At 43.2% G+C, this 11,896-nt stretch overlaps 1 protein-coding gene across 3 annotated transcripts; it reads left to right on the forward strand.

The window, feature by feature from the left end:
* Positions 1–257: 257 nt before the first annotated feature.
* Positions 258–11,890, forward strand: pdgfbb (platelet-derived growth factor beta polypeptide b). 3 transcript variants are annotated; one of them, XM_017040310.2, is made up of 8 exons: positions 258–345; positions 7,059–7,155; positions 7,932–7,988; positions 8,852–9,045; positions 9,134–9,319; positions 9,772–10,582; positions 10,751–10,943; positions 11,038–11,890. In XM_017040310.2, the coding sequence occupies exons 2-7, from the start codon at positions 7,131–7,133 to the stop codon at positions 10,924–10,926; spliced, it is 1,449 nt and encodes a 482-aa protein (XP_016895799.1). In that variant the 5' UTR covers positions 258–345; positions 7,059–7,130; the 3' UTR covers positions 10,927–10,943; positions 11,038–11,890. The 3 variants fall into 3 exon arrangements, with proteins under 3 accessions (XP_016895799.1, XP_024920082.1, XP_024920083.1); XM_025064314.1 differs by lacking the exon at positions 258–345 and adding an exon at positions 1,754–2,734; XM_025064315.1 differs by lacking the exon at positions 258–345 and having other exon boundaries at positions 7,060–7,151.
* Positions 11,891–11,896: the final 6 nt, after the last annotated feature.

An 11,896-nucleotide genomic window follows, 5' to 3' on the forward strand; every position in this document is an offset into this window, starting at 1 on the left:
GTGTGTGTGTGTGTGAGAGAGAGAGTCCATGATGGTGTGATGTGACGGCAGGTCCTGCTGGGAAAATCCCTACCTCCAGTCAAGAACCTGCCTAAATATTGGCGTGAAACTAAAATATCCAGGATAAAAAAAAACCTCCTAATAGTAATAGTTTATTATTATTTTTATTATCTTGAAACCTTCAACCTTGTCTTGGCTAAGAACATTTGTAAAAATAATACATTTTCTGTCTTTTATCTTTAGAGACTTTCCTTCACCTGACGTCGACCGAAACAACGTTCTGTGTCGTCTCCACACCGACGGCAGAACCGTGGCAGTCAGGAATGGAACCGGCAAACATACCAGGTAAGATACACCTCAGATACTCACTGAAACAGAAGTGTTTGAAACAGAAAAACTGTTGTTTTTCCAATATTTTATATACAGTAGAAATCCATGAGAACGCTCGACAATCTGACTGTGTCGTACAGTATTCCTGTACTTCACTTCCTGTACCTTTAGGTGTTGCTAATTACTCCTTTGGCATCACGACCCCCCCCCCTCACCCCATAGTACCACTGGCCTTGGGTTAAACGTGCACAGATGAACCGTGTGTAAATATAGCACAGTAGCTCATGCAGTTTCCTCCATTGACTCTTGTTAGAAAAACAATGGCCTCCTATTATTTACTGGGCTGTGACTCAAGTGGAAGAAAAGACTTAACTCCGCGCTGGAACTTTGTTTAAAGTGACGCTGTAATTAAAAATATCACAGAAATCCATCAAAATCAGGAAAAGAAAAATCTTATCATTTGGATCAGTTTGACCAGGTGGTGGTGCTGTGTGTTTTTCTTCTTTTTTTTTTCATGTGTTATTTACTTTTCTGTTGCCCTTTCCCGTGGTTCAAACGCCACCGTGGAATATTGTGTCCGCCGCCGTCGGCTGATGCTGATGATTTTGAGTTTAAACATACAGAGTGGCCCCGGGGCATTGTTCAAAAATGTTCCCTAAACACGGTCAAAGGTCAGGGCTCTGAGAATAACCGCTGTGATATTTAGACACTTTTCTACCTGATAGCCAGGTCGGCATGGCAACTATCCCTCTGACCTCTACAGTAATAGTAGCTGCACACAGACCTGTTACACAACAGGCCACATTTAGTGTTATGGGCTATTCATAAGTGAGGACGCTGCTGGAAGCTAATGTGACTCTTGCATCACTCAATCATCAAATGTTTATTTTCTTGTCTACTGTTTTAACCTGATAAAATATTTTGCAGCTCATACAAACTAAATATTTAATCCATAAACAAAAATGGTGAGTCTAAACATTTATGTTTGTTGTAGAAATTTCCGTCTTAAATGTAGTATTATTTGACTATATATTAAAGTATTCTTTGATTTGCTTAGTATTGAAGACAAAATAAAAAGAAACATCACATATGTATAAAATACAATTCTATACATGATCTATAGAGGGGGGGCTTCAATTCTATACATGATCTATAGAGGGGGCTTCCTGCTCCACCCCCAACCCCCCCGCCGTCAGGGGGCAAAAACCATTAGACTGTGACCCCAGGAATCTTTGCATACAACTTGATTATGAGCTTATATGTCTTAGAAGTACTAGATGGTACTGGTTGGGTATTTTATGGGACCAAGTATAGTAACAGTTTTGGACTCCAAAAATATGAGACGATGCTAATACTCTGAAATATCTGCAAGTATAATTCACATTCACAGTATAGTAACAGTTTTGGACTCCAAAAACATGAGACGATGCTAATACTCAGAAATATCTGCAAATATAATTCACATATATATACAGAGAAAAGAAGAAAAAGCTGTTGTTGCTGTTGTTGCTGCTTCTGCTGCTGTTGCTGTTGCTTCTGCTGTTGCTGCTGTTGCTGCTCGGAGGCGTCTGTCGGTGGGCAAATAATGAGGCTCCTTTGAGCACACGTTATTATCCGGTCCTCAGACAGGGGGCGGGAGAGAGAAGCTGTCGAGCAGAGCAGCAGTTGAACGCGCTCTTAGAAAACTGCTCTTCCCCTCACCACCACCAGTGGCAGCACCTCCTCTCCACCTCCACCACCGCTGCTGCTGCTGCTGCTGCTGCTGCTGCGTAATCAGGCAGGTCCAGGGCTGAGGCGCACGGAGCCAGACTGCGCTCTGCTTATTGATAAGAGACGACGAGGAGCGCAGGCTGCACCGAGAGCTGCACTTTTCTGGACACATCACGGTTAAAGAGAAAGCTGAAAACTGCTGGGATTTGTTCCTTGGACTCTTTGGACTGGAATACATTTTTAACTTTTCTTCCAGAAAGGAATGGATTGTTTTTAATCTTTGATTATTTGGACATTTGTTTCCCAGAAATGTAATACCATGGACTTGCGCGTTTAGTTGAAGTCTTAGCATGAAAGACTCGGCGTCACTCTGAAGACAGAACCTTTGGTTGTTTTGGGTTGTTTGTTTGTTTTTTTGCGCCAATTTTTTATTATTAGTAATTTTGCCACGGACAGAGCAGCTTTCTTCCCCGGGGACACGACCCTCTGGACACGGGCACTTACCAAAGTGCGCCAGTTGCGCAGGGAGAGCCGCGGTCCCGGGTGCGCAGTGCTGAGGAGGGAGACTCTCCCGATCTTCCATAAATGCCCGGTCCGTCGCAGAGGTTCGAGGCTGGGCAGCAAGATGAGCTCGTGGGTACAGCTGCTGCTGCTCGTGGTGCTGGCGGCGTGTCTGCGGTTTGGCGTGGCCGTGGTGAGTCCTGGCACCAGTCACTGTGTGATAAACTTTCTCAGATACAGACGCCTGTGTCGGAGGCGTTACTGGTCAGGCAGCACAGGTCCCAACCTAAAAATATCAGAGGAATATCTGGATACAAACATCCATTTACCACTGGAATTAAATGGACTTATTATTATTATTATTATTATTATTATTATTATTATTATTATTAAAGTGTTATTTTATTCAGGACAACTTTTTAAAAAAAACAAAATGGCCATTTAACACACTTTAGATACACAGAAACACACACTGAACTACATACACGCTGGTAATGTTGATACTATATCTTGGCTGAAAACGTGTTTTTTAAACTCAGATAGACATCTCTGTAACTTTGATAAAACTGTCAGTTGGTCTCTTATGATTGTCTTCTTGACAGAAAAGTCAGGGAAATAAAGGTGAAAAATGTAACCTGTTTATGTTCAGGTTTGACTGTAGCTCAGTGGATAGGACACTCACCTTCACGCCCCAGATGGCAGGGGTTCGATTCTCCTGTGTTCAGGTGATCCCGCAGTCGTGTGCTGCTGGTGTTTAGCATGTTGACATTAGCGTCAGGACGGGACATGTGCTAATATGATCGTGCGGTTTGCCCTCGATCTCGCTTTAAAATCCCTTTTTAGAGGGTTGAGAAAATAACAGTTATTGCTGCCATTAACTGTCATTATGAATGGATGCCCCGGGGGGCAGTAACACGCAGAGGTCTCCCTCTGTGGGGGACGGAGCGCCCGCACAGAGACAGAGGTCACCACCATGCCCTGGGTTCTGATTCAGAAGGCGGAGTTAAAGAATCAGTGAAAACCCACAACTCATCGGTCATGTACACGCAGTTATAATATTTATATAAAAAGACTTGGGTTTTGTTTATTACCTTAGAGTCCAAAACTGTTCATTTATTGTAGTTTTGATCATGTGACCATAAATATTTGTCTTTTTAGTTGATGCCAAAGTGAACAATGTGACACAATGGAATCTCCAGTCATCTGCTGAGGAAAACAATAAAAAAAATAAACCAAAGTTTAGGTCAATGTCAGGTGAAAACTGATGATGAATAATACTTTGAACAAACTAAGTAAAGTAGTAGTAGTAGTAGTAGTAGTAGTAGTAGTAGTAGTAGTAGTAGTAGTAGTAGTAGTTAGCCATGTTACCAATGCCACGGCTTCTTTTTATCCAGGGCCAGAAACAGATAGTAGTAGTTAGCCATGTTACCAATGCTTTTTATCCAGGGCCAGAAACAGCAGTATGACTCAAAAAGATTTTAATCTTTTTTTTTTTTTTTTTTTTTTGGCAGACACAGGCAACAGTGTTAAAACACGAGCTGCTAAATATGTCAACGCGATGCCAACCTCACCTGGGTTCCTTCACAGAGGAGCCAGATTGTGTTCCACGTACAAACATGAAGAACATTTCTGACAACCTGTGTTTTTGTTTTATGGCTGATCTAAAGAAAAAAAACCTAAATCTAACAAGTACAAAGACTTGGAGATGGAATTCCCCCGTGTCGAAATTTAAAGTTACTACCTGTACGTATAGTCACGTCTCTCACAGGAAGAGCATTTTTTTATTTTTTATAAGAGAACGTCTTCACTCTTCTTGTCAAGTGAGACATAATTTGAAAGTATGTTCGTGTAGGAAACTGCAGCTTCAGACCACCAGAGCTGTGGATCCAGATCCAACAACAGCAACAGCAACAACAATTATTATAATTATTTTAACAATATTACAATATAATATTATTATAACAACACTATTATTAATAATAATAATAATTTAGACCAGAAACAAAAGTTCAGATTTTGAACTTTTACGTGGTTTTTAGTTTAGCCTTATAGCCGTGCTGCTGCTGCTACGTCAGCTTTGCTACATTAGCGCTAACTCATTACGTAAAACAGGCTAACAGTTTCGGTACAGCTAAAGTCAACACTCGGACACTGAATGTGAGGATGAGGAAACGTCAACTTTTTTAATCAAATCCTTAAAAACAGTCTGTATCATTTTTTTTTTGTCGCTCTTCTGATTCTTCAAATTGTCTTTGTGTCACTTCAGCATTTAGTTTCAGGTCATGTTTATTCATCTGAGATGTGACATATTAAAAACTTTGTGTCACTTCAGCATTTAGTTTCATGTTTATTTATCTGAGATGTGATTAAAACGGAGGGACGTCAAAATCTAAACCCCTAATTAAGGTGTCATTCAATGTTCAATTCCAACGAACTCACCCCTCGTTGGTTCTAATTGGACTGGTTTGTTTCCAGGATCTGTCAGTGTGGATTCCATCTGTTTCATTTGTCAGAACCAAAGTGTTTATTTAATATTTCCTGCTCAGACACAGATCGTCACGACTGCAGGCACCAGTGTGAACAAAGACACACATCCTATAATTAACATCACACACACAATTTACCAGGGAGGGAAATAATCATGACGACTCCTCGGGGGGCAGCGGCAGTTCTGCGGCAGAGAAGTTGAAGTAAAGTGTAATACAGCAGGGATTTCCCTCTGGGATCGTTTGACTGGACGTAGGAACGGTCCACCAACAATGGGGGAAAGCCAGAAGAATACAGTGTGGGCAGGGTGAGAACACATGCTCCTGCACAGACGGCTGCTTCCTTTCGTTGGACTTCACTTCCTGTAAGGATTTCTCATATTTTACCAGAACCTGAGTGGGAAACAGGGTCAGGGATAAACCTGCACCGTAGAATGAATCTCTGTTAGAGACGAACGTACGCATCTGAGTCACCGCTCCACGACGCCGCTCACGTTTGTTCTCTGGAGATCATTGTCGCTGGGTCGCCCCGCTGTGAGGTGACAAAGCTGCTGAGAAGCCGCGTGAGGAAGTGTGTGTCGACCCACGTCTGATCCTGGTCCGTTCAGAGCCGTCTTTTATTCATCCATTATCCCCCTTCTTCAGATGCACCTCTCTTCTCTCCCCTCTCTATCACTCCTTCCCCCACTTCCTGACTCCTTCCTGCCTCCTTTGACCCCTAAATGTTAGCAGATGAGAAGACACAACGCCAATAGTCATTCACCCTGCTCTTAGTGACCATTGTGTGCCTGCTTTGCTTAATACTGGCTGCTGCCCCCCTCCCCCCCACCACCACCACCACCCCAAATCCCCCAACCCCACTTCTCATGTCCATTTCAGCCGGGGGGTTGTTTGGTGAAGTGGCTTTAAATTCACAATCAGACCAAAGAAATACAGAGTAGAAGATGTTGGTTTGTTGAGATCAGGTAAATATTATTTTTTAGTCAGAATATTACAGAAAGTGCATTGAATCAGCCTGACCTTTGACCCTGTATATGGAATTATGCATGAAAATGTTGCAGGAGATACAGTTTAGCAACATGGGATTGGTCCAACTCCAGGAAGGAGTTTTTGTCGTATCTGTGTCACCAATACGACCAATCAAAGTCAAATAGCCTCGTTGCTAACACAGCCACTGCTGCAGATCTGTATGAATTAAAAAGTTCCATCAAACATGGAATTGTTTTCGCACGATAATGTCAGATCTCCTTCAACCCTAACTACAGGTGTGTCCTTGTTGACATAAAGTGTCTGGACTGTCCTGCCTGCGGTCCAGATCTGACCCCTGTTTTACTGTCCTGCCTGCAGTCCAGATCTGACCCCTGTTTAACACATCTGGCTGTTTTTAAAGAATAATCCAACCGTTCGTTTGGGATCTATAGGACTAAACATGTCACCAACAGAAAACAGGATGAATCCGTGCGGTGGCTGATGCTAACATTCCAACATTTCTGGAAATAGGATTTGTTACCTAAGCCCTCTGTTTTTGTCGCTGTTTGGATGGTGAAGATCTGAAATGTAACGTGAGTCTCAGCTCAGTGTTGCTAAGTCAGTGTTTACAGGCACCATGGATGTAAACAAACATCTCAACGCCGCGCAAAGCTTTATATAATTAGATTCAGTTAATAATAGATAAAACACGCTCCTCCAGTTATAGCAGATCTGCACATTTGGAAGCTCCCGGTCTGGGTTAAATCAGTTATACGTTCGTGAACAGCAACACGTGGAACGCTGCATAAACGTAGTGCAGTGAAACGCCACTGCCTTCAAGGGGTTTGTTTGGAAACCTCTTATCTTAACGGTTTGTGTGGAACACAGACTGGAAGGTCATTCTCACATCGTCTCTTTGTCCTCTCAGCTCATGGACACCTTGTGCTGCCGTTCCCTTCGTCACTTTATCTTCCTCATGACCTTCGCTGAGTGTTTATTATGTTTTTTAATGGTCTCCTCTTTTAAAGCGTCCTCCCGTGTATTTGTGTGTGTGTGTTTCAGGGGGATCCACTGCCTGCAGCCCTGGTGGAGCTGGTTAGAAACAGCCCCATCTCCTCCATAGAGGACCTGCAGATGCTGCTGCTCTCTGACTCCGTAGGTAAAGATCATTTCTATTATTATTATTATTATTATTATTGTTACTGATGCTGAAACCAGATCCTGTTGGTATTTTAGACTCCAGCACCAGCTGTACTCTTTTCTAACATTAAGCCATGACACGATATGTTACAGCCAAAGGTGAAAAACCTACGTTAAACAGAACTTTAAGTTGTCAAAGCAGAACAGAATAAACAGTAACGTAGAGCCGAGGTAACGGCAGTCTGTATTATTCTGGTCAAACAATAAGAGTTGTACAATCAACTAAAACAAACTGATGAAAACTCTCTCTCTCTCACTCTCTCTCGTGCTCTCTCTCTCACACACACATACACACACAGGGAAAAATTCCCACAGTACAGCTATACCAGGGACACACATACATACTGATCTTTGTGCTTTGGTTTGGACCTGTGACAGACAGGTCCTTAACTGGGTGTTAACCACCCCATAAAACTCTAACTCTGACCTTTAACCTGACCCTAACCTCAAAGTGGACCCCGATCCTCAAAATGGCTTCTTATTTAGTGAGGACCTGCAAAATGTCCCCACGAGGACAGGTGTCCTCACGATGACAGTTTTGAACAAAAATGTGTCCCCACAAGTACGGGTCAGTCAACACACGTAACATAAAACGTCTCCTCTGACCCTCAGACATTTGCCTTCTCTGTGTATCTGTGAGTATTCTGTCTCTGTGGACGCAGACGTCCAAAAACAGCAACTAGAAAAAAAATCCTCTCTTATGAAATGTTGTTTATTTTATTTTTCTTGTCCCAGATGAGGAGGACGGGACGTCTGCAGCCAATGGAGGTCACAGACTGCCGAGGAGCCTGGGTGAGTTCAACCTTCCCCGTACTTCCTCCTCCCCTTCCTCTCAGTTAAACTGTGTGTATGAGTCAAATTCCTGATTTTCCTCGTGCCCATAAACGTTCAGTCGTGTTTAGAAAAGAGCAGCGTTTTAATGACACCGTCACCCGGTCGTCCATCAACCCTCTCTCTCTCTCTGCTATTGTCTTGAACTGAGTGTCTAATATATGAGACATCAATCCTCAAAGACTGAAGACTCTAATACATATTTAATATCTGCCTGAGCACCAGCAGAATTTCCAGCAAATAAAAAGTCTTTTTTTTTAAATATACTTGACTGTTAAGTGTTTTTATGTAAAAAGAATGATCTAGGACGGCAAACAAAGGTTTGGACAGAGTTAAAGAAAAGTCTTAATAGTGTTTAAATTTAGTTTTTAAATTTTTATAGTTTTTAGTATTTATAAGATATGTTCAGTTTAGGTCCAACTTTTTATTTCTCAAAGCTGTGAGTCTTTTTCTTTTCCCAGTCTCAGATGAACGCTCTTTTTAGGCCCAATCTCAAAACCAAAACCTTGGCATTCCATTTTTTTAAAACAACAAATAATTTCTTGTATTTATCTCAGCAACTGAATCTAAACATGGGATTTGTAAAAGCTCTCTGAAAATGTTACATTACTGTTTGATTTTAAATTTGCCACCAGAGGGCGACTTTCCTGGTGGCATTTAAAAATCTTTAAGTGGATTTTTTTTTAAATTTTTTTTTTAGGAAAATGTAGTTTTCACTAGATTTTTTTAGATCAGCAAAACTATTAAAGCAGAACTGTTGTGTATAGTGTGTAGTGATGTAGTAAACAAATATATATCTCTATCTATATATATATTTCTCTCAGACGCACAGCCAGCTCAGCAGGCTCTCTGTAAAGTACGGACTGAAGTGGTCGAGGTCACCAGAGCCATGTTGGATCGTAGCAACGCTAACTTCCTGTTGTGGCCGCCCTGTGTGGAAGTGCAGCGCTGCTCTGGCTGCTGCAACACCAAGAGTCTACAGTGCGTCCCGTTTGTCACACACACCAGACACCTGCAGGTGACAGACAGAACGCTCCACTGCTGAGAAATGCACACACTGTGTCTGAATGGAAACGTGACCTGTGTTTGTTCTGATCTGTCTGCAGGTCATGAAGATCGAATACATGAACCAAAAAGCCATTTATGCCAATGCTGTGGTGTCGGTGGTGGACCACGTGGAATGCCGGTGTCCGCCCGCGCCGCCTCCGCCGAGGAAAAAGTCCTCACGCAGACAGCACGGCCACCAGAACCATCGGAACCAGACTCACAGCGCAGACCGTGGACATGCACAGGTTGTTGGAGTGGAAACAATGAACAATTTGAATCAGTGTTCAGTCGACATTAACTGAGCTTCTGTTGTCAACACACTTTTGAAAATTTCAAATGTTTTGAATTTTTAAAACAGAACTGATTTATTCATCGACCAGAGGAAATAAATACAGTCTTTACTGAAGGACAAAAAAAGAAATGAAATTAAAGTAAATTTTTTAACCCCACTGCAGTAGCGTTACACCCTTAAGAAAGGCCACACCCCCTACTTTGGGAACCACTTGATTAGAGCATGACTGCAAATTTCCCCTACTTTGGGAACCACTGGATTAGAGCATGACTGCAAATTGAAAAGTAGAAAAATGTCAACATTTGACAGACTGGAATACAGACCACACTGGTTTAAAAATAGTAGTTAGACTATTAAACGAATGAACTAACGAGTTAATTTGTTTCAATTTGTTTACTGTGGAAGGCCAAGGTGCAGTCCAAAGATGAGCTCCACCAGTGGGATGAGCTTAAACACAACCAGAGGGCCCACCTGGAGGACCTGCTGGAGCAGCAGTGGAGTCCCAGAGGAGACACGTTCAACCAGCCCCAAGGAGGCTACAGCCTCCCTGGACCGGACGGGCCTCGGCCCGGAGAGGCTTTTCTTTTTGCCACACACTGGGGGAATAACTCCAGGGGAGTGGAGGGAACTGAATCAGAGAGGAGAGAGAACGTCGGGAGGCAGGATGTAAACATGTCCCACAGCAACAAAACAGTTTCTGTGGCGGATAATGTTGTCGATACGTTAAAAAACAAGTTGGTGGAGGATGAGAACGGACCGCTGCTGAACGACACCGAGGGAAACCAGGACAAAACTGCTGCTGCAGACACACGAGGAAACAAGTCTGAACTGACCCAGAACCACAGCAGCGACGTGTCTCGGCCCGTGACTCAGCATCCTCCTGTCAAACACAGTCCCACGGAGGAAGCCCTTCATCACAGAGTTGGAAGCAGGTTCGGACCGACGAAGGAGCCAAATCCGGACCCTCGAGGTCAGGGCAGACGGAGGCAGAACGAGACTCCGCAAGAGGAGCGGGTTACACAGGTGGAGGACGACAAGCTGGAGGAAAAGAGGAGAGCACTGCTCCTCCTTCACAAGAGCCTGGACCAGGAGAAGGAGATCGTGAGGCAGCAGCAGATGAAACGTGAAGAAGAAGAAAGGCAGAGGCAGAAGGAGACGGACGGACGCCACCACGCTCACGGAAAACACCATCATCTGTTAACGACACAGAAACCAGGTAATGAGTTGTGAACCATCGTACATCGAAGTTACACTGAGATTCATCTGGGATTTAAATTGGAAACTGAAAACTGTTCATTTTGACAATCCTATTGTCACAGAGGTTCGAAAGTCAATGTTAGTTTTTGTGCCTTCTTGTCAAAAAACACCACCTATTTTCCCACAGTGACGTCACCGTCCACCACGTCCACCACGACCACCACGACCGCCACGACCACCACGCGACGGCCTGCGGCTCCAACAGGGCCCAGACCCCCGGCTCAATCCAACCACGTGAAGAGAAGGATGAGGAAAAATCGTAAACGAATCAGCAAAGCAGCCATGAGAGCAATGCTAATGTAACATGGAAACAAACCCGGGTGAGTTTACAGAACATGAAAAATATAAAACCAAAAAAATAGAACCCAAATCCCTGGTTTAACGAGCGCTTGTCTTATTTCCTCATCCTCTCAGGGACACACTCTGGACGAGGTGTATGTTGTGGACGACCCAGAGGCGAACAGAGCGACTCCCTCCAAGTATTTATTCGTTCCTCCCGTAACCTGCATGTCCTGTGAGAGCTCTTCGGTAACACTACTAATATCTGTCTGCTGATCCCGTCGTCACACCCCGATGGATTACGCCGAGTGCAGAAGGAGGGAGCGCCACGCAAATGCAAGGTGGACCTAATTTTTCTTTTTTCTAAAGATGTCAATTTCCACTTTACTATTTGCCAGCGTGAGCTTAAACTGAGTCTGTACGAACACTGAGCGTGTGGAGACAAACTGCGACGCTGCACAGGTGTGGATATTTGTGCAATTTCTAAACGCTACGTGGAACCACATTTTGATATCAAAAAAAAGGGAAGAAAAAATATGCACTTACAATAGACAAAAAAAGGGAGAGTGTGGTTTTAATGATGGGCTTTTATGGTGTTGTCATCATCGGATGCTTTGATATGACACGGACAGACTGGACGATGAGGCGACAAAGAAAAGGACGATCTCCTCGTGTGTCTTTGATTATCTAAGAGACAAAAGTTCCATTTACAGGACATCATAACTAACTCCACTAAACCAGTCAGTGTTGCCATGTGTGATCAACCTCACAGTATTGACTATGGTGAGGTGATGACGCTCTGTGTAGTTCAGCCAATCATAGCCTGATATCCTTCATTAGCTGATTGTCTCTCTTCATCTGTATTTAATTCTATTTAACTCACTGCAAACACTGGATTTACACAAATGTGATCAGAGCTTCACACGATCCATAATCTTGGTGCAGGTAAAAAAAAAAAAAAAAAAAAAAAAAAAAGGGAGAGAAGAGGGGGGTC

The sequence above is a fragment of the Cynoglossus semilaevis genome, chromosome 17, assembly GCF_000523025.1.
Source record: "Cynoglossus semilaevis isolate Cse_v1.0 chromosome 17, Cse_v1.0, whole genome shotgun sequence".
In the NCBI taxonomy this organism is placed as follows: Eukaryota; Metazoa; Chordata; class Actinopteri; order Pleuronectiformes; family Cynoglossidae; genus Cynoglossus; species Cynoglossus semilaevis.

Excerpts from the sequence above, each read along its gene's own strand:
- pdgfbb (XM_025064314.1), top strand. The coding sequence starts at position 2,666 with ATGAGCTCGTGGGTACAGCTGCTGCTGCTCGTGGTGCTGGCGGCGTGT. Across the intron at positions 2,735-7,058 it reads TGCGGTTTGGCGTGGCCGTG|GGGGATCCACTGCCTGCAGC; the intron begins GTGAGTCCTGGC and ends TGTGTGTTTCAG. Across the intron at positions 7,156-7,931 it reads GCTGCTCTCTGACTCCGTAG|ATGAGGAGGACGGGACGTCT; the intron begins GTAAAGATCATT and ends TTCTTGTCCCAG.